Genomic DNA, 19,519 nt, shown 5'->3' on the forward strand with positions numbered 1-19,519 from the left:
ATTTAAAAAAAAAAACTTTGATCGTTGACGCCTTGAAAAAAAAACTTTCACTAAATACGCACTTAAGAAAATATAAAAAAAACTTTGATCGTTGACGGCCTGAAAAAAAAAATCAACTGTCACTAAATACGCCCTCAAGAAATTTAAAAAAAAACTTTGATCGTTGGCGCCTTGCAAAAAAACTTCCACTAAATACGCCCTCAAGAAAATATTAAAAAAAACTTTGATCGTTGACGCCTTGCAAAAAAACTTCCACTAAATACGCCCTCAAGAAAATATAAAAAAAAACTTTGATCGCTGACGCCTTGAAAAAAAAAACAACTAAACACTCGCTTAATACGCCTTCATGAAAATTATTTAAAAAAAACTTTGAGCGTTGACGCCTTGAAAAAAAACATTCACTAAATTTGCGCTCAATAAATTATTTAAAAAAAAACTTTGATCGTTGACGCCTTGAAATTTTTTTTTTCGCTAAATACGCCCTCAATAAATTATTAAAAAAAAAACTTTGATCGTTGGCGACTTGAAAAAAATTCAACTGTCACTAAATACGCCCTCAAGAAAATATAAAAAAAACCTTTGATCGCTGACGGCTTGACAAAAAATCAACTGTCACTAAATACGCCATCAAGAAAATATAAAAAACTTTGATCGCTGACGCCTTGAAAAAAACTAAACTCTCGCTTAATACGCCTTCATAAATTTAAAAAAAAAACTTTGATCGTTGACGCCTTGAAAAAAAAAGTTTCACTAAATTGGCCCTGAATAAATTATTAAAAAAAACTTTGATCGTTGACGCCTTGAAAATGTTTTTTTCATTAAATACGCCCTCAATAAATTATTTAAAACAAATTTTTGATCGTTGACGGCTTGAAAAAAAATCAACTGTCACTAAATACGCCACGGCGTCTTTTTCAGGGGGGTAGTATTTTTTGAGAAATAGCAAGAAAACTGTCATATACATATGAAAGTGTGGAACATCCCCGTTCATTTGCGGGGCGAACGAAAATCTTTGGTCGGGAAAAATCAAAGTTATCCTCATTTGAAGTTTTTGAACTGTTTTCCTATGGGGCCAAATTTCGTCTATTTCAATTTAGTATTGTTATAAGTCTACATGGGCATGATTTATGGTTCAGATCATATGATTTCTTATGGGAAATGATGCAAGGAACATTTTTCCTGAAGCACACAAAGTGATTGAAAATAAGGGAAAAAAGTTATAAAGGTTTTATTGAAAATTTGGGAGATTTTCTAATAAAATTGCACACCCCTTTCCCAAAAACCACAATGTTTTTGATATTCAGATCATTATTTCGATGAATTCTTTTTTGAGAAATGTTTCTGGGCCCATTGAGTATTTCAATCACTACAGAAAAGTGTAATTGGTTGGGTTTATGCTCAACTGTAAGCCACTTTTATGAATTTTGGATTTCAACCGATTTGTTTGTTTTTGTTATAAAATGTACCGTTTCCATTAGATTTTCACATTTGTATTAGTCTTATTAAACCTCACAAGAGATCTCGTACTTATTTTGAGGTCAGGTGATGATATTGTAAATCAAAATCAAATCAAACCATCCACATTAACGACCCCAGGTCTTTTGTGGTCTCTATTGCAAGTTTCTGCTCGAACCTAGGAGTCCGAAGGCTTGAATGGGGAGAGCACCCAAACCTCTTTCTACTCCAAGGAACCTTCCACTCCAGTGTTTGAACTGACGACCTTTGGATTGCGAGTCCAACCGCCGCCAGCGATTCCACCGGAGTAGGTTTGGTTTGGTGTGTTGTTTGTACTTATGGCATGGAGACAACTCCTACACCTGGAATAACTTAACGGCCTAACAACAACCAAGGCCGGGACCGACATTTTACTTCCTCATCCGATGGAAGGTTGGAGCAGATGGGAATCGAACCCAGGATCATCCGCTTACAAAACGGACAGCGTAACCATTCGGCCACGCACTGCCACTGTGATCAATTATTTGTGTTTTTTAGCAAAACAATTTAATTGTTGTATTGTTCGTTGTTTCAAATTTGGATGCCAGACTTGTTTAGTATGTTAAGCTCAATTATTTGAGATTAAATTAATAAATTTACATACATTTAAACTTTTTAATGATTTTTACGCAATATTTATGTTATTACCAATAATTGCAAGTTCAACTCTGTAGTTTCAATACAAATAATATAGCCCAAATGGAAATACAAATTAACAAAAGGCATAGAAATAGAAACTCTGTGATTGTATTTACACTGCATGTCTCAATTAGATACAAAACATATCATGTCGACCATATACTCACAAAAAAAAGTGAAAATTTAATGTAAACGGTACATTTTATAACCAAAACACACAAAAATATGTTGATTCGGTGAAATCCAAAATTCATAAAAGTGGCTTAGAGTTGAGCATAAACCCAACCAATTACACTTTTCTGTAGTGATTGAAATACTCAATGGGCCCAGAAACATTTCTCAAAAAAGAATTCATCGAAATAATGATCTGAATATCAAAAACATTGTGGTTTTTGGGAAAGGGGTGTGCAATTTTATTAGAAAATCTCCCAAATTTTCAATAAAACCTTTATAACTTTTTTCCCTTATTTTCAATCACTTTGTGTGCTTCAGGAAAAATGTTCCTTGCATCATTTCCCATAAGAAATCATATGATCTGAACCATAAATCATGCCCATGTAGACTTATAACAATACTAAATTGAAATAGACGAAATTTGGCCCCATAGGAAAACAGTTCAAAAACTTCAAATGAGGATAACTTTGATTTTTCCCGACCAAAGATTTTCGTTCGCCCCGCAAATGAACGGGGATGTTCCACACTTTCATATGTATATGACAGTTTTCTTGCTATTTCTCAAAAAATACTACCCCCCTGAAAAAGACTCGCTCGCTCGCTTAATACGCCTGCATAAAAATTATTTAAAAAAAACTTTGATCGTTGGCGCCTTGAAAAAAAAACTTTCACTAATACGCCCTCAAGAAATTATTAAAAAAACTTTGATCGTTGACGGCTTGAAAAAAAAACTTCCACTGAATACGCCCTCAAGAAAATATTTAAAAAAAACTTTGATTGTTGACGACTGGAAATAAATTCAACTGTCACTAAATACGCCCTCAAGAAAATAAAAAAAAAAACTTTGATCGCTGACGCCTTGAAGAAAAAATCAACTGTCACTAAATACGCCCTCAAGAAAATATAAAAAAAGCTTTGATCGTTGACGCCTTGAAAAAAACTAAACTCTCGCTTAATACGCCTTCATTAAAATAATTAAAAAAAAAACTTTGATCGTTGACGCCTTGAAAAAAAAAACTTTCACTAAATACGCCCTTGAGAAAATATAAAAAAAAACTTTGATCGTTGACGGCTGGAAAAAAAATCAACTGTCACTAAATACGCCCTCAAGAAAATATAAAAAAAAACTTTGATCGCTGACGCCTTGAAAAAAAAAAACTAAACTCTCGCTTAATACGCATTCATTAAAATTATTTTTAAAAAATTGATCGTTGACGCCTTGAAAAAAAACTTTTACTAAATTCGCCCTCAATAAATTATTTAAAACAAAAAAAAAAACTTTGATCGTTGACGGCTTGAAACAAAATCAACTGTCACTAAATACGCCCTCAAGAAAATATAAAAAAAAGCTTAGATCGCTGACGCCTTGAAAAAAAAAACTTAACTCTCGCTTAATACGCCTTCATAAAAATTATTAAAAAAAAACTTTGATCGTTGACGCCTTGAAAAAAACTAAAGTTTAGCTTAATACGCCCTCATAAAAATCTTGAAAAATCGAAATCGCACTAAAACGGCCAGCTATTTTTATTATAAAGCCTTTGACTAACTGGATAGGCCCTCCTGGATTTTGTTAGTAAAATACTTAGAACGTTATCGGCCAGATCCAAATCCAACTTTGACTATGTACGCCAAAGTGTTTTTTTATATAGAGTCATTTCTCCCCAACTGGAAACAAAAAAGTAGGGGGAGAGGGGGTAATATGCACCCCCTAAGGGAAAACTGTGATTTCTCAACCATTACAGCATTACTGTGGAAGAATTTTGTTTGATGTTCTAAAACAACTATTATTCTTCGTCATCCATGTGAAAAAAGTCTTAAAAAACCTCAAAATTGTTCGAAAATATCAAATTTCTAAAATCATTTTTGATTCATTTCAAACAACCATGCGGGGCAATATGCACCGCAACATTGGGGCAAAATGCACTACAACAACGGGGCAAAATGCACCACAACATGGGGCAAAATGCACCGGGTAAAATCAGTTTTCACTAGTCACCACTAGATGTCACCGCTGTTTTTACTAAGGAGCTTCACAGCGGTGCATTTTACCCCGACCACGCTTTTTGCAGAAAATTTAATTAAAAATGCATTTTTTGATGTTTTTGGACTCATCTATCTACAGAATAATGAAGATTATGGCAAAAACTATTTACCTCAACACTTACAATATAAATAAATGCTTTTTATATTGTCCAAAAATCATAATGAAAGTGCAAAGAAAATTAGATGAAAACACAACATTTTAAAGTTTTGCAAATAACTTGAGCTGTTTTTATACTGCGATGCTCAAATTTTTCCAGCATGGTTTAGCAATGTTAAGCTTCCAATTTCTAAGATTTTTCTCCGGAAAATTCTTCCAAATACCGAGAAAAGCAGGGGGTGCATTTTGCCCCGGGGGTGCATATTACCCCCTCTCCCCCTACAAATTCGAAATCTTCTTTTTCTGATCCTGCTGAAATTTGGCGAAACTGTTTATCATATCGAAACATGCAAAAATCTTCTATTTTTTGACATTGCCACAAAGTTTTGCGATTTTCGCCAGTATTTTGGAAAAAAAATTGGTAGAGCAATATTCGACTGCAATTTTTAAAAGAAACTTGACGCTGATTCAATTCAGCGTCATGATTTTGATTAAAATCAAACATGGCAGCATTTTGAGCAATTAGAATAAATGATGCAGGGATGATCAACTTGCCCTAACAAGTAAAGTTTGATTCGAATAAAAATTTGATGAATTCAGCGTTTCTTAAAAAAGCAGTCGATTTTTGCTTTTTGTATCCAAGACATGGCCATTTGAAAACTAATTAATTTAATATAAAAAATAGATGAAAATCGTAAAACTTTGGGGCGGTGCCAAAAAGTAGGGATTTTGCATGTTTCGATAGGATAAACAGCTCCGCTAAATTTCAGGCATGTTCAGAAAAAGTCTATTTCGAGTGGTGTTCCGCTTCGTGAAATGGCCTCGTAAGCAATTGTATGCACTCAAACAAATGAGTTCGCGTAATCGTGAACAGAGTTCATGCCAACGGGAACCAGGAATAAAACTGTTCACTTTCATGGTGCAATGCACTATAAAAGTTGAACAGTTTTCTAACTGTTCTAAAACAGTTAGATCTCTAAATCTAAACTATCAAGGATTCAATAACGTTATTTCAATATTTTCTATCACATATATCACATCAATAATATATGCAAGAATAACAATATATTCATGAACTTATTGATGTTTAGATATTTTTTTAGCATTACTGCTACAATATATAAAGCAAATTTCACGTTTTTGTTTGGTACGCATTTGTTGACTGTATACGCCCTTCCTATAACACACTTACACCCCTAACGCCTTATGGGGGAAAACACCCCCCATTGAAGAATCCTGGATACGGGCCTGTTGGAGCCTGACAGACCTCTGCAATGGTAGTCAGAAAAAAGTCCCCTCTGTGTTGGAGCCTGACAGACCTCTGCGATGGTAGTCAGAAAAAAGTCTCCTCTGTGTTGGAGCCTGACAGACCTCTGCGATGGTAGTCAGAAAAAAGTCTCCTCTGTGTTGGAGCCTGACAGACCTCTGCGATGGTAGTAAGAAAAACTAACTTAATCCACCTATGTGGTTGATGCCTTCCTCACTTTTTACCAACAATGGGTAATATGAGTGGTTTGGACACATATTTCAGCTATTTTTTTAGGTCCAGAAAAATAAGTACCCAGATATAACTTAAGTGGTCAGAACACGAGACAGGGTTGCCAGATCATCAATTTTGTGGACTCGTTAGAGCATGAGCATGAGCATGAGCATGAGCATGAGAGATCACCCATGGTTGCCCCTCCGTTGCTGAACAGAACCGTAATATCCTTTCAGCACTACTGATTATAGGCTTCGACGATCTAGTGGTGTTTTCCTTATTAACAGCATGTATGAATGCGCTGAAAAGATAAAACACCATGATTGCTAAAGCTAGATCAGTTGCGAATAGGTAACAGTCATTGGCCACCAACGGCGCCCGCCATGTCAGTTTGTAGACCTCGATTTTAAGGGACGGGAATGTTAGTTAGCGCAGGTTGCTACTAGGGCAGCTGATTTACTCTCACCCCACGAGCGCCAGGAACCTAAAAATTTGTTAGTAGGGAAGGGTATTTGGTCAGGATTCATCATAGAAGATGATGATGCGACCCAAAATCATAGTGTTTGTTGAAAGGTATTATATATTATTCTCAAGGCAAGCAATCGGATGCTGCGGATGAGACATTTCCCGTTTATCGGTTGTTAAATTTTAAATGAAATGGTTTAGTCTTAGACAGCCGGCTGTGGAAAGATAGAACCAAAATCATTTGTAATTAAAGAATGAAGGATTAAACAATGTCACTTTTAACTTGAGATGATTTTACGAGTTTTAAATGATTGATGTTTAGTGAGGTACTGATTAACGGTGCGAACGACGAGTTTCGATGTGTATCGAGCTGAAATGGTATGATAGGGTTTTGATAGGGCCAAATCGAACTGGCTAGCTGTCATCGGGACAGCCAAAGCCAGCCGCACCTTCACACGCACACACGCATGCGAAAAAAACGAAAAACACACACCGACGGCGGACGCGAAAATTCTTACGACCCTACGGAAAGGAATCGCAGATCTGACTGGCCCAACTGTCATCGGGACAGCCTGAGCCAGCCGCACCTTCACACACACACATACGCACGCGAGAAAAACGAAAAACACACCGACGGCGGACGCGAAAATTCTTACGACCCTACGGAAAGGAATCGCAGATCTCACATCAATTTTGTGGACTCGTTAGAAAGGATTTTCGATTACCTAACCAACGATGAGTCGGATGATGGATCCGGACATCGTTTACATGCATTTAAGTGAGAACCGGCTTCAAAAAAGTACATAAATATCACTTAAGTGGTCATATCTCGAGACAGGGTTGCCAGATCTTCAATGTTGTGGACTCGTTGGAAAGGTTTTTTGATTACCTAACCAACGATGGGTCGGATGATGGATCCGGACATCGTTTACATGCATATAAATGAGATCCGGCTTCAAAAAAGTACATAAATATCACTTAAGTGGTCATAACTCGAGACAGGGTTGCCAGATCTTCAATGATGTGGACTCGTTGAAAAGGTCTCTTGATTACCTAACCAACGATGGGTCGGATGATGGATCCGGACATCGTTTACATGCATTTAAGTGAGATCCGGCTTCAAAAAAGTACATAAATATCACTTAAGTGGTCATAACTCGAGACAGGGTTGCCAGATCTTCAATGTTGTGGACTCGTTGGAAAGTTTTTTTTGATTACCTAATCAACGATGAGTCGGATGATGGATCCGGACATCGTTTACATGCATATAAATGAGATCCGGCTTCAAAAAAGAACATAAATATCACTTAAGTGGTCATAACTCGAGACAGGGTTGCCAGATCATCAATGATATGGACTCGTTGAAAAGGTCTCTTTATTACCTACACAGCAAAAAAAGTGGTAAAACGACTGCGTGTAAAATTGCTTTGTGTAACAATTTTTATGTAATATTACACATTTTTTACAGAACGCCACTTTGCATTTTTGCCTAACATCTCTTACACCCAAATTGTGTAATATCAACAATATTTTTATTGAATATCGCATTCGCGTCATGTCTACTGTTGAGTTGTCAAAAGTCACTCTCAACCGCAATCAAATCAAAACAAAGTGCTAAGATTTTCGAATTGAAGAGCCTGGCGGCAACATTCAGATTGTTCTGTGGCTAAATGCAGCCGCTCAGGGTGCTAAGAAAGTGTAAGTATAAGGTGAAAAAAGTTCTGATGGAGTTGAAGCTGACCGAAAGCTGCTACTGTATCGAACTTGGTACAAAACTTAGAGTTTCACCGGAACCGGAACATTTCCGAAAATAATACGAAGGGAGGCTCTGTTAACGTAGGCTGCATACTTAGTTTGACTTCAGTAACAATTTCGTTTCTTTTCAGCATCAAGCAAACAGGTAATCCAAGCCCCTTGAACAGTTGATTACGATCGAGGAAGTTCCCTGGCGGTGGCGGAAGTTACCCGGGTTAGTTTGTGCAACACGACATTCGACGCTCGAATTCATTTTTTGAAGCGATGTCAGCAGATAATGGCTCCACTCAACGAGAGAAACACAACGAAAATTAATTTGATTCCAAATCCAACAGCATTTCCGACGACAAAGGCATCCAGTTTTGGTCATCTTCAGGTGATGTCAGCGTTGAAGGGGGACAGAGCAGGGAATAGGTCATTTCACCCTCGAGGAACGAAAAGCCAGCTAATATGTGGATGAAAACGTACAAGCGGGAGCAAAACATCTGTACGTACATGTAAGTGTTTTCCACTAATTTATCGAACAGCTCTTAAAATACTCATTATTACTTGCAGATCATCCGCCAAGAACCAACCTGGCAGACAATCCAACAGTTGGCAGTCGCGTTTCTAGTTCGTCGATCTGGAACAGCCCGTGGTGGACGAAGTCTGCATCGGAACGCACCACCAGCTGTCACAGCCGGAGCAGCTGATCACCGGCAAGGAAGATGCCGCAGACAACTACGACCGTGGCCACTACACTATCGGCAAGGAGATCGTCGACGTTGTGCTGGACCACATCTGCTTGCTAACCAACCAGTGCACCAGCAAGGCTCCATGATCTTCCACCCGATCCTCGGTGGCACCGAATCTGGAATCACCCCGCTGATTATTGATCGTATGTTTGTCGAGTACGGCTAGAGGTTCAAGCTGGAGTTTGCCGTTCACCCGGCTCACAAGTCTCGACCGTTGTTGTAAACGTTGATCTGACCGATCCCCGAACACCTCCTTCATCATCATCATGTCCTTGAACACTGTCTCATCCCCCCCCTACAAGTCGATTTGATCGGGTTCCAGATCAACTTTGGGCCGTGCCCGAGAATCCACCGAGAATGTCACCAAGAGCAACTCTTCGTCGTTGAGAACACCCACGCTTGCTGTAAGCCGGACAACCAAATGATCAAATGTGACAGTTCATCGACTGATACCCCAGCGGATCTGCATGGCGGGTGCCGTGCAGGTGGCTCCGGCCACAGGTAAGCTGACTTGTGGAAAGGATTGACATTTTGCTAATGCTTGATTTTTCGCTACAGGTTCTTCTGCTGAGTGGCCATTCTGGTGGTGACATTCTGATCGAGAGCATATCACTAATCGAAGCAAACCATTTGGTGAGCGTGCCAAGTACAACACGGCGGAGACAAGCACGGTACGGGAAATAAGTTCCGGCCAACGTTAGAACTACACGCGGTTGGGCTAGCGGAAATACTCAGTTTTAGCTACGATTTGGCTACGAACCGTACTACAAAGGCCACCATCTGAAGCGAAAATATCGATCGATTAGTTGCACCAGCTGCAGAAACTGAGCGCCGCGCACGGCCCGATTGATTTGACCACGATCTGCAACTCGGGCATGTTCCAGATTCGGCCGAACTAGCTGCACTACGGCGTCTAACTGACGGACGAGGGAGCGGATGAATTCCGAGCTTAGCTCAACATCGTAATCCAGCACACGATGGAAATGGTCATTGCGACCATCGAGCGCAACGGTGGTGAATCCCCGCAAGTGGTTCGATAAGGGCGTTTCGATTCCGAGGAGGATGTGCCGCCGCAGGGCGCGATCGATTACTATAGGGACGCGTAGAATCGGACGCAAGAATAGGTTGGTGCTGGCGCAAAAGTATGGCCAAGAGCTGCTCAAGATTGAGGAAGATGCGCAGTAGGAGATGTTGACACAGTGCAAGGACTCGCATTTCCACTGCGTGTAATTTAACAGGTGCGAATCACAGCTGGAAAAGTTCGTCGTTAAGTTCGCCGTCCGTGGACAAACACAACTCAACATTCCGCACGGGAGGCGGTTCGAACCGCATCTTTGCCGGGGCTGTCGCTTCCATCAATCCCATGATGTCCACGGTGGGACTAGCAATCGCACCCCTTCGACACACTCTTAGGCCGGTTCATCATCTGCCGGTGGCGAAAGACCCTTCCTCAGATTTGGACCAGCAGGACGACCTGCTGCAGTACATCTGGTATTCGTCCTGAGATGCACTTATGAGATGTTCGTATCGGCGCTAGGCTAGGAGGTCGAGTTGGAGTCGCACGACGGGTTTAGGGCGGTTGTCGCGGTAGGGTGGTGGCCAAACTGCGCGTTACTACACCACTTCATTCCTACAGGTTTTCTACCATTGCATACCGTCCGACACCCCGGAGTCCATCCTTTACAAGACGCGGCACCTCGGCAACGACGAGGTCTACATTATGGAGAGCGAACACAACCGTGACTATCGGCAGGACATTCTGCCGACGGAGCAAGAGCAGCCTGTCCCGGATGACAGTGAACAAGAAGCCGGACGTTCCGTGGTTTGGCCCGCTGTCGGACGAAGTCGTCATGGGTTGTTCCGGTTTGGCGAGCTTGGTACGTATTTCGGCCATCAACGTGAGTCGCGCCAAGCGGACGTCCCCCTCGCTGTACCAGAAGTAGTGAGTATTCATAGTTAAAGTTGAAAAAAGCTAGAATTTAAGATCTTTCTTTTCGCAGCTACGTGGAGATTCTGTACCGAAAACTAACGCCTGTTGCCGATCTCACCGTCCATGGACAAACACTCGACATTCCGCACGGAAGACGATTCGAACCGTATCTTTACGGCGCCCATTTTCAGTCCCATTTCGTCGCAGAGTACGGTCACGGCTGGTGGTGGTGGCAACACAGCAGGATCTACAATCGGAAATGCCCGCTGGCTGCAGCTGATTTCTGATCGCCACCGGAACAAACAAAAAAAGTCACTGCAATAAATCAAATTTATAAAAAAAATGGTTTGTTTATGTTTGGATTGACATTTCTAGCCAAAGGAACCTATTCGATATCTATCCCTGAGCTCAAAATGGGCATTGTGTAATATTACACGATTTTAAGAGTACATTCATGGATGTAATTTTAAGTGCTTTTTTTCACAAAGGTGATGTGCATGCTTTTGCATGCGATTTTACCATCGGAATTTTTGCTGTGTAACCAACGATGAGTCGGATGATGGATCCGGACATCGTTTACATGCATTTAAGTGAGACCCGGCTTCAAAAAAGTACATAAATATCACTTAAGTGGTCATATCTCGAGACAGGGTTGCCAGATCTTCAACGATGTGGACTCGTTGGAAAGGTCTCTTTATTACCTAACCAACGATGAGTCGGATGATGGATCCGGACATCGTTTACATGCATTTAAGTGAGAACCGGCTTCAAAAAAGTACGTAAATATCACTTAACGTGAAGACTTCCATCATTGTCATGATTTTTCGTTCAAAGATATAAATTTTGCGTCGCTTTCAATATTTTGACAAAATTCCTTCAACAAGTTGTTTAGAATAGTGCCCTACACATGCTGATTCCTTTTGGTAACGATTATCTCTTTCCTTGTAAAGTTATGGAAATCATCATTAATCAATGATTGCCAACTAGGACGTCAATGACTGTGTCACAAAATTATATAAATTTTGAAGCACAATTGATTTAGATCAAAAATTCCTTCAGTGGGTTCAAGAAGGCAACAACCGGCACATGCTGATTCCTTTTGGTGTTAAAATTCGTTGAATTGAATTTAATACAGAATATTTTATAGTGATGATCAATTTTCTTCGAAAATGATCAACGGCTTCACCTTAAGTGGTCATAACTCGAGACAGGGTTGCCAGATCTTCAATGATGTGGACTCGTTGAAAAGGTCTCTTGATTACCTAACCAACGATGGGTCGGATGATGGATCCGGACATCGTTCACATGCATATAAATGAGATCCGGCTTCAAAAAAGTACATTAATATCACTTAAGTGGTCATAACTCGAGACAGGGTTGCCAGATCTTCAATGATATGGACTCGTTGGAAAGGTTTTTCGATTACCTAACCAACCAATGGGTTGGATGATGGATCCGGACATCGTTTACATGCATATAAATGAGATCCGGATATATGTGAAAACACATTTTTATACATAACTTTTGAACTAGTTATCGAAACTTCAAACAATTCAATAGCGATGTATGGGACCATAAACCAAGTCGAATGCAACCGGTTTGAGAATTTTGGTCACATACATACATACACACACACATACACACACACATACACACACAGACATTTGTTCAGTTTTCGATTCTGAGTCGATATGTATACATGAAGGTGGGTCTTTGAGCTTTTAATAAAAAGTTCATTTTTAGAGCAGGATTATATGTAGCCTTACCTCAGTGAGGAAGGCAAAAAGTCTTCTCTGTGTTAGAGCCTGACAGACCTCTGTGATGGTAGTCAGATAAAAAAATGAATAATCTGTGCTGTAGTTCTTTGCGAAAGCAGTCAGATAACAATCTCCTCGATAAAGGAACCCGACAGACTTTTGTGATGATTTTTTTAAATGACTTCGCAGAAGGAGCCTTATGGATTTTAAAAATATATTGTTCAGCAAATCTTTTCATTCAATTAAGGACCGTCTTTAACATCACAAAAGAAATTGACCTAAGAAAATGAATAAATAAATTTAAATGTGAAATTGAGCACTTTTTGGTATCCACAGATAAAGAAATATGTATTGTGGCGTTATGTCTATGAACTACCTTAAAAAAATGATTTTAAATTCATCGAATAGGACTAAAACGGTTGTCACTATTACTAAAACTGGAGTTGTCCTCTCTTGAAAGATAAACCTCTAAATTGAAAGACGTTAATGATTAAGTATTCCATCAATATGCTGTTATGGTTAATTGTTACTTTAATCGATTTACTCAGCTGTGATACAAAAGTTGCTTGAAACCCAACATTATTTCACAGGGAAGTAATAATTTAAGTAATCGTTAACATGAACAATACATTATTAGTTAAAAAAAAAATAATTCACTTAATAATTAATTTGATGCATTTTAAATAATAAATAAAGGAATGATTAATCATCAGAAATGCTTAAAATATAATTTTAAGTGTGAGAGCGTTGCGTCACAAGAGAAAATAATACAAATATAAAAAAAAACATTATTTAAAAAAAACTAGGAAATATTTAAATTTATTTTTATTTTTCAATGCAATATCTGTTATTTGTATCAAAATAGTTCAAAATCATTCATTAATTTCGATAGAAATTATATTTTAAAACTGTATCATTTTATTGAGTTAAAAAAAAAACTTTCAGAATTTTAGTAAAGTAAATATATCAAAATTCAATTAAGAGAAACATTATTTTGAAATAGATTAAAGAAACTTTGGGGTTCTTTTATCGATTGTACTTAATTGTGAAACCAAACTTTTTCATATTACATAACAGGAGTTTATCAGCAAAGAAAAAGTTAAAATTTTAAATAAGAAAAGTAATATATCAAAGTTGCTTGGAACCCATTTTACAATACGAGAAAAATAAAACAAAATATTTAAAAATAAAACATTAAAAAAATCTTTCAGCTGTTTTTAGATAAGCAAGATACGTTTTGAAGGAATTTATGGTTAGGATATTGTCTCCTCGGTGTAGGAGCCTGACAGACCTCTGCGGTGGTAGTTTGAAAAATGTTTCGCCTGAGCTGGAACCCTTTGAGAAAGTAGTCAGATTGCAATCTATACATCTATGCATTACAAGAATAATTGAATAAAATATGTTTTTTGTTGTTATCTGATAAGCACAGTACATTTTGATGGTATATAAATAAAATGACCTTAAACATTGTTTTGATCATGATTAAATGTAACATTGAATAATCTAATCTACGGTAATATCAAAAGTGCTTGAATCCATACCTTTAGCTACAATAAATACAATTTGAAGAGAAAATTAATTTGACATATAATAGAAATCGAATATAGCGGAACGGCATTTATTTCAGTTTATATATTTTATTTTTATTGCAACAATTTACCACATGATTTTGTTTAGAATAATATTTTCTGAACTAGGGGAATTATACCCATTCTTAGCCTATTTCTATTATCGGTCTATCAGCACTTTGATCATGAATTACAGCCTTAATAAAGTGTTTTTGACTGTTCCAAAGTAATAAATGTCGCCGCGGCACTAAATCGAATTGAGCGAGTTCAACTCTCGCGACGAATTTCTGTCGCGAAATATCTGTCAAGCATATATGGACAGCTTCGCATCAGTGTGTAAGCCTTTTTTGTTTTGATTGCTTGGTTTTGTTTAAGTCGTTGAAAAAAAAAATCATGGGTTTCTACGTGGATTTGCGAAGAAATGGGACAATAATGTTGAAATATTTAGTGATTAAAATCGTTAGGGGTTCAAACTAGCATCAGAACTGTTTTGGTTGGGTCATGTAATGATGTTCAATTTGTTCGTAGCTTCAGAAGGAGAGACAGAAGATCAAGAGTTTTGGTCACAATATTGCGCTGGATTGCTATTATCTGGTCTCATCAAAATTACCGAGTGACCGTCAATCTGGTCCGTTAGTCCCTTCACGAGTCAGTCATGACAATCCGATTGCTGATTTGGTGGGCACTAGAATTTATAAAATTTGGATTGACAAAGACACCCTTTTGAAAGCGCCGTCATCATCCTTTTCAGGCTGGACATCATGGCATTGTCCGTCAAATCCACACTCCACGCTCATAAAGCGATATCTAGCAGAACTTTGAGGTCGATTCCTTGATCTTTTTTGGTCGCGGCGCTAGTCTCTTCGCAGCTCATTTGACATTTGAGATACACTCAGAAAATAAACGACCCAAAATTGCTTCGCGAGATGAAAATCACTCGCGCTGTTATTTCGATTTATTTCCGAAATCACAATAAAAGTGAGCAAGCAACTCTTCATTGTCGATACATCTGAAAATGTTGATTTAATAGCGGAAAACGGAAAAAGTGATGAGAATTGGTCAAACGGCTTAGGGTGATTAAAATGGGTATATTTCTCCTATGTTTAGTTTCAAGATAAACAAAAATATTATTAGGTAGACACAACAGAGAAAAAAAAAACTATTCGGTAAAAACTATCGTTTGTCTGGTTAAAAGATCGCGTAAGTGAATATTAATAGAAAGTTCAAAAATTTACCATGCATTTACAGAACAAAATCGTTAAATCGGTAATTTTTTTTAAGAAAGCTTTTGTGGCAAGAATAAACAACATTTGATTTTATTTTTTTATAAAAAAAAATGTATTTTGTGCAGCAAAGCACATTTTGAGCATTAATTGAATCATTTATATTATTTTTGCAATTTGCTTCATTTATTGAGACTGCTTTTCAAGAAATCATTTTAAACTGAAATATGGACTATTTTTTATTTTATAAAAGTGTACCGGTACTGATGAAAACAAATTCTTCGAAAATACTACGGATTTTGCATTTTAGTAATTTTTGCCATGATTTATTAACAGTTATTAACTGTCCCGCCCGTGTGGATCAATCGGACCGCGCACTGGACTCACAATCCAGAGGTCACCGGTTCGAATCCCGCGGCGGGCGCTCTAAAATTCTTTGTGTAAATATGGGTATTCGGCACCGTCGCTCCGTGCCATACTTTCATACACTTAGGAGCCCAGGGCGGCGAAGTCCTTGTAGATAAAAAGGAAGACACTAGTGGTTGGTACTAGCAATGGTGGCCGACAGCTATAAAGTCAACTTCGTTTTTATTAACAGTTTCAAAATTAGTTAAAATGCGGCAGGGCCGTGTACAAGGGGGGGGTTTTAGGGGTTTAACCTCCCCCTGGCAAATTAAGTTAGTTACACCCCATGCGCCCCTCGGGCCGAAGGGCCGTATTTTTTTAGCTATGTTGCTAAAATGCCAAAGAGATTTTTTTTCAAATCGATATGAAAAATTTGACTGGAGGCGCCCCTATGACTAAAACATTTTTATGAAAATTATGATAATTTAACTGGAGGCGCCCCTAAGACTTATTTTTTTTCAATACGAATATGCAATATAAAAATTTGACTGGAGGCGCCTCTACGTCTTAAAAAAATCATGCAAATTCTCGAAATGAAATATTGAATGGAGGCGCCCCTACGACTTAAAACAAATCATATTAATTTTTTTATAAAAATTGACTGGAGGCTCCCTTATGACTTGAAAAAACATGAAAATTCTTGATATAAAAAAATTGACTGGAGGCGCCCCTATGACTACCACATTTTTATGAAAATTTAACTAGACGCGCCCCTTAGACTTAATTATTTTCAATACGAATATGCAATATAAAAATTTGACTGGAGGCGCCCCTACGTCTTAAAAAAATCATGCAAATTCTCGAAATGAAATATTGAATGGAGGCGCCCCTACGACTTAAAACAAATCATATTAATTTTTTTATAAAAATTGACTGGAGGCGCCCTTATGACTTGAAAAAAACATGAAAATTCTCGATATAAAAAATTTGACTGGAGGCGTCCCTATGACTACCACATTTTTATGAAAGTTTAACTGGACGCGTCCCTTAGACTTAATTATTTTCAATACGAATATGCAATATAAAAATTTGACTGGATGCGCCTCTACGTCTTAAAAAAATCATGCAAATTCTCGAAATGAAATATTGAATGGAGGCGCCCCTACGACTTTAAAAAAATCATATTAATTTTATTATAATTGACTGGAGGCGCCCTTATGACTTATAAAAACCATGAAAATTCTCGATATAAAAAAATTGACTGGAGGCGCCTCTATGACAACCACATTTTTATGAAAATTTAACTGAACGCGCCCCTTAGACTTAATTTCTTTCAATACGAATATGCAATATAAAAATTTGACTGTAGGCGCCCCTACGACTGTAAAAAAAATCATACAAATTTTGTTATGAAAATTTGACTGGAGGCGCCCTTATTACTTAAAAAAATCATGCAAATTCTCGATATGTAAAAAATTTGACTGAAGGCGCCCCTATGACTAAAACATTTTTATGAAAATTATGAAAATTTAACTGGAGGCGACCCTAAGACTTAATTTTTTTCAATACGAATATGCAATATAAAAAATTGACTGGAAGCGCCCTTACGACTTAAAAAAATCATGCAAATTCTCGATATGAAAAATTAAATATAGGCGCCCATACGACTTTAAAAAATCATACAAATTTTGTTATGAAAATTTGACTGGAGGCACCCTTATGACTTAAAAAAATCTTGCAAATTATCGATATGAAAAATTTGACTGCAGGCGCCCCTATGACTTAAACCTTTTCATGAAAATTATGAAAATTTAATTGGAGGCGCCCCTAAGACTTAACTTTTTTCAGTACGAATATGCAATATAAAAAATTGACTGGAGGCGCCTCTACGTCTTAAAAAAATCATGCAAATTCTCGAAATGAAATATTGAATGGAGGCGCCCCTACGACTTAAAAAAAATCATATTAACTTTTTTATAAAAATTGACTGGAGGCGCCCTTATGACTTGAAAAAACATGAAAATTCTCGATATAAAAAATTTGACTGGAGGCGCCCCTATGACTACCACATTTTTATGAAAATTTAACTGAACGCGCCCCTTAGACTTAATTTCTTTCAATACGAATATGCAATATAAAAATTTGACTGTAGGCGCCCCTACGACTGTAAAAAAAATCATACAAATTTTGTTATGAAAATTTGACTGGAGGCGCCCTTATTACTTAAAAAAATCATGCAAATTCTCGATATGTAAAAAAATTGACTGAAGGCGCCCCTATGACTAAAACATTTTTATGAAAATTATGAAAATTTAACTGGAGGCGACCCTAAGACTTATTTTTTTTCAATACGAATATGCAATATAAAAAATTGACTGGAAGCGCCCTTACGACTTAAAAAATCATGCAAATTCTCGATATGAAAAATTAAATATAGGCGCCCATACGACTTTAAAAAATCATACAAATTTTGTTATGAAAATTTGACTGGAGGCACCCTTATGACTTAAAAAAATCTTGCAAATTATCGATATGAAAAATTTGACTGCAGGCGCCCCTATGACTTAAACCTTTTCATGAAAATTATGAAAATTTAATTGGAGGCGCCCCTAAGACTTAATTTTTTTCAGTACGAATATGCCATATAAAAATTTGACTAGAGGCGCCCCTACGACTTAAAAAAACATACAAATTTTATAATGAAAATTTGACTAGAGGCGCTCTTATGACTTAAAAAATCATACCAATTCTTATATTGAAAATTTGACCTATGACTATGAATGAAACATTTTTATGAAAATTCTCAATATGAAAATTCTCAATATGAAAATTTAACTGGAGGCGCCCCTACGACCTAATTTTTTTTTAACATATTCTCAACATTAAAGATTTGACTGGAGGCGCCCCTTAGAATTAAAAAAATCATGCGAATTCTTGATATGAAAAATTGACTGAAAGCGCCCCTATGAATAATTTTTTTTTAAATACAAATTCCCAATGTAAAAATATGACTGAAGACGCCCCTACGACTTTAAAGGCATATGCTCGATATGGCAACTTGGATTGAGGCGCCCTTATGACTTAAAAAAATCATACAAATTCTTATTATGAAAATTTATTTTTTTAAACAAATTCTCAATATTGAAAATTTGACAGGAGGCGACTTAAAAAATCATGAAAATTTTCGCTATGAAAAATTTAATGAATGCGTCCCTACGACTTTGAAAAAATCATACAATTTCTTATTATGAAAAAATGACTGGAGGCGCCCTATGACTTAAACATTTTTATGAAAATTCTCGATATGAAAATTGAATTGAAGGCGCCCCTACGACCTAACAAAATCATGCAAATTCTCGAAATGAAAAATTGATTGGAGGCTCCACTACGACTTTAAAAAAATCATACAAATTTTATTATGAAAATTTGACTGGAGGCGCCCTTATGACTTAAAAAATCATGCAAATTCTCGATATGAAAAATTTGACTGGAGGCGTCCCTTTGACTTAAACATTTTTATGAAAATCATGAAAATTTAACTGGAGGCCTACGACTTAATTTTTTTTAAATAAAAGTTCACAATATAGAAGCTTGACTGGAGGTCCCTTTTAACTTAAAAATATCATGCAAATTCTCCATATGAAATATTGAATGGAGGCGCCCCTACGACATTAAAAAAATATATTAATTATATTTTAAAAAATGACCCTTATGACTTGAAAAAAACATGAAAATTCTCGATATTAAAATTTGGTTGTAGGCGCCTCTATGACAAAAACATTTTTATGAAAATTCTTGATATGAAAATTGAATTG

The 19,519-nt window shown here is 37.1% G+C and overlaps 1 protein-coding gene and 2 pseudogenes across 1 annotated transcript; all 3 read left to right on the forward strand.

Annotated features, from left to right (window-relative positions):
• The first annotated feature begins 8,597 nt into the window (after positions 1–8,597).
• On the forward strand, positions 8,598–9,199 carry LOC119769988 (annotated as a pseudogene).
• Positions 9,200–9,348: 149 nt separating this feature from the next.
• LOC119769992 lies at positions 9,349–10,122 on the forward strand (annotated as a pseudogene).
• Positions 10,123–10,657: 535 nt separating this feature from the next.
• Positions 10,658–11,119, forward strand: LOC119765156 (ral GTPase-activating protein subunit alpha-1-like). Its single transcript, XM_038248493.1, has 2 exons — positions 10,658–10,823; positions 10,882–11,119. The coding sequence occupies exons 1-2, from the start codon at positions 10,672–10,674 to the stop codon at positions 11,096–11,098; spliced, it is 369 nt and encodes a 122-aa protein (XP_038104421.1). The 5' UTR covers positions 10,658–10,671; the 3' UTR covers positions 11,099–11,119.
• Positions 11,120–19,519: the final 8,400 nt, after the last annotated feature.

This window comes from Culex quinquefasciatus, chromosome 1, assembly GCF_015732765.1.
Source record: "Culex quinquefasciatus strain JHB chromosome 1, VPISU_Cqui_1.0_pri_paternal, whole genome shotgun sequence".
Lineage (NCBI taxonomy): Eukaryota > Metazoa > Arthropoda > Insecta > Diptera > Culicidae > Culex > Culex quinquefasciatus.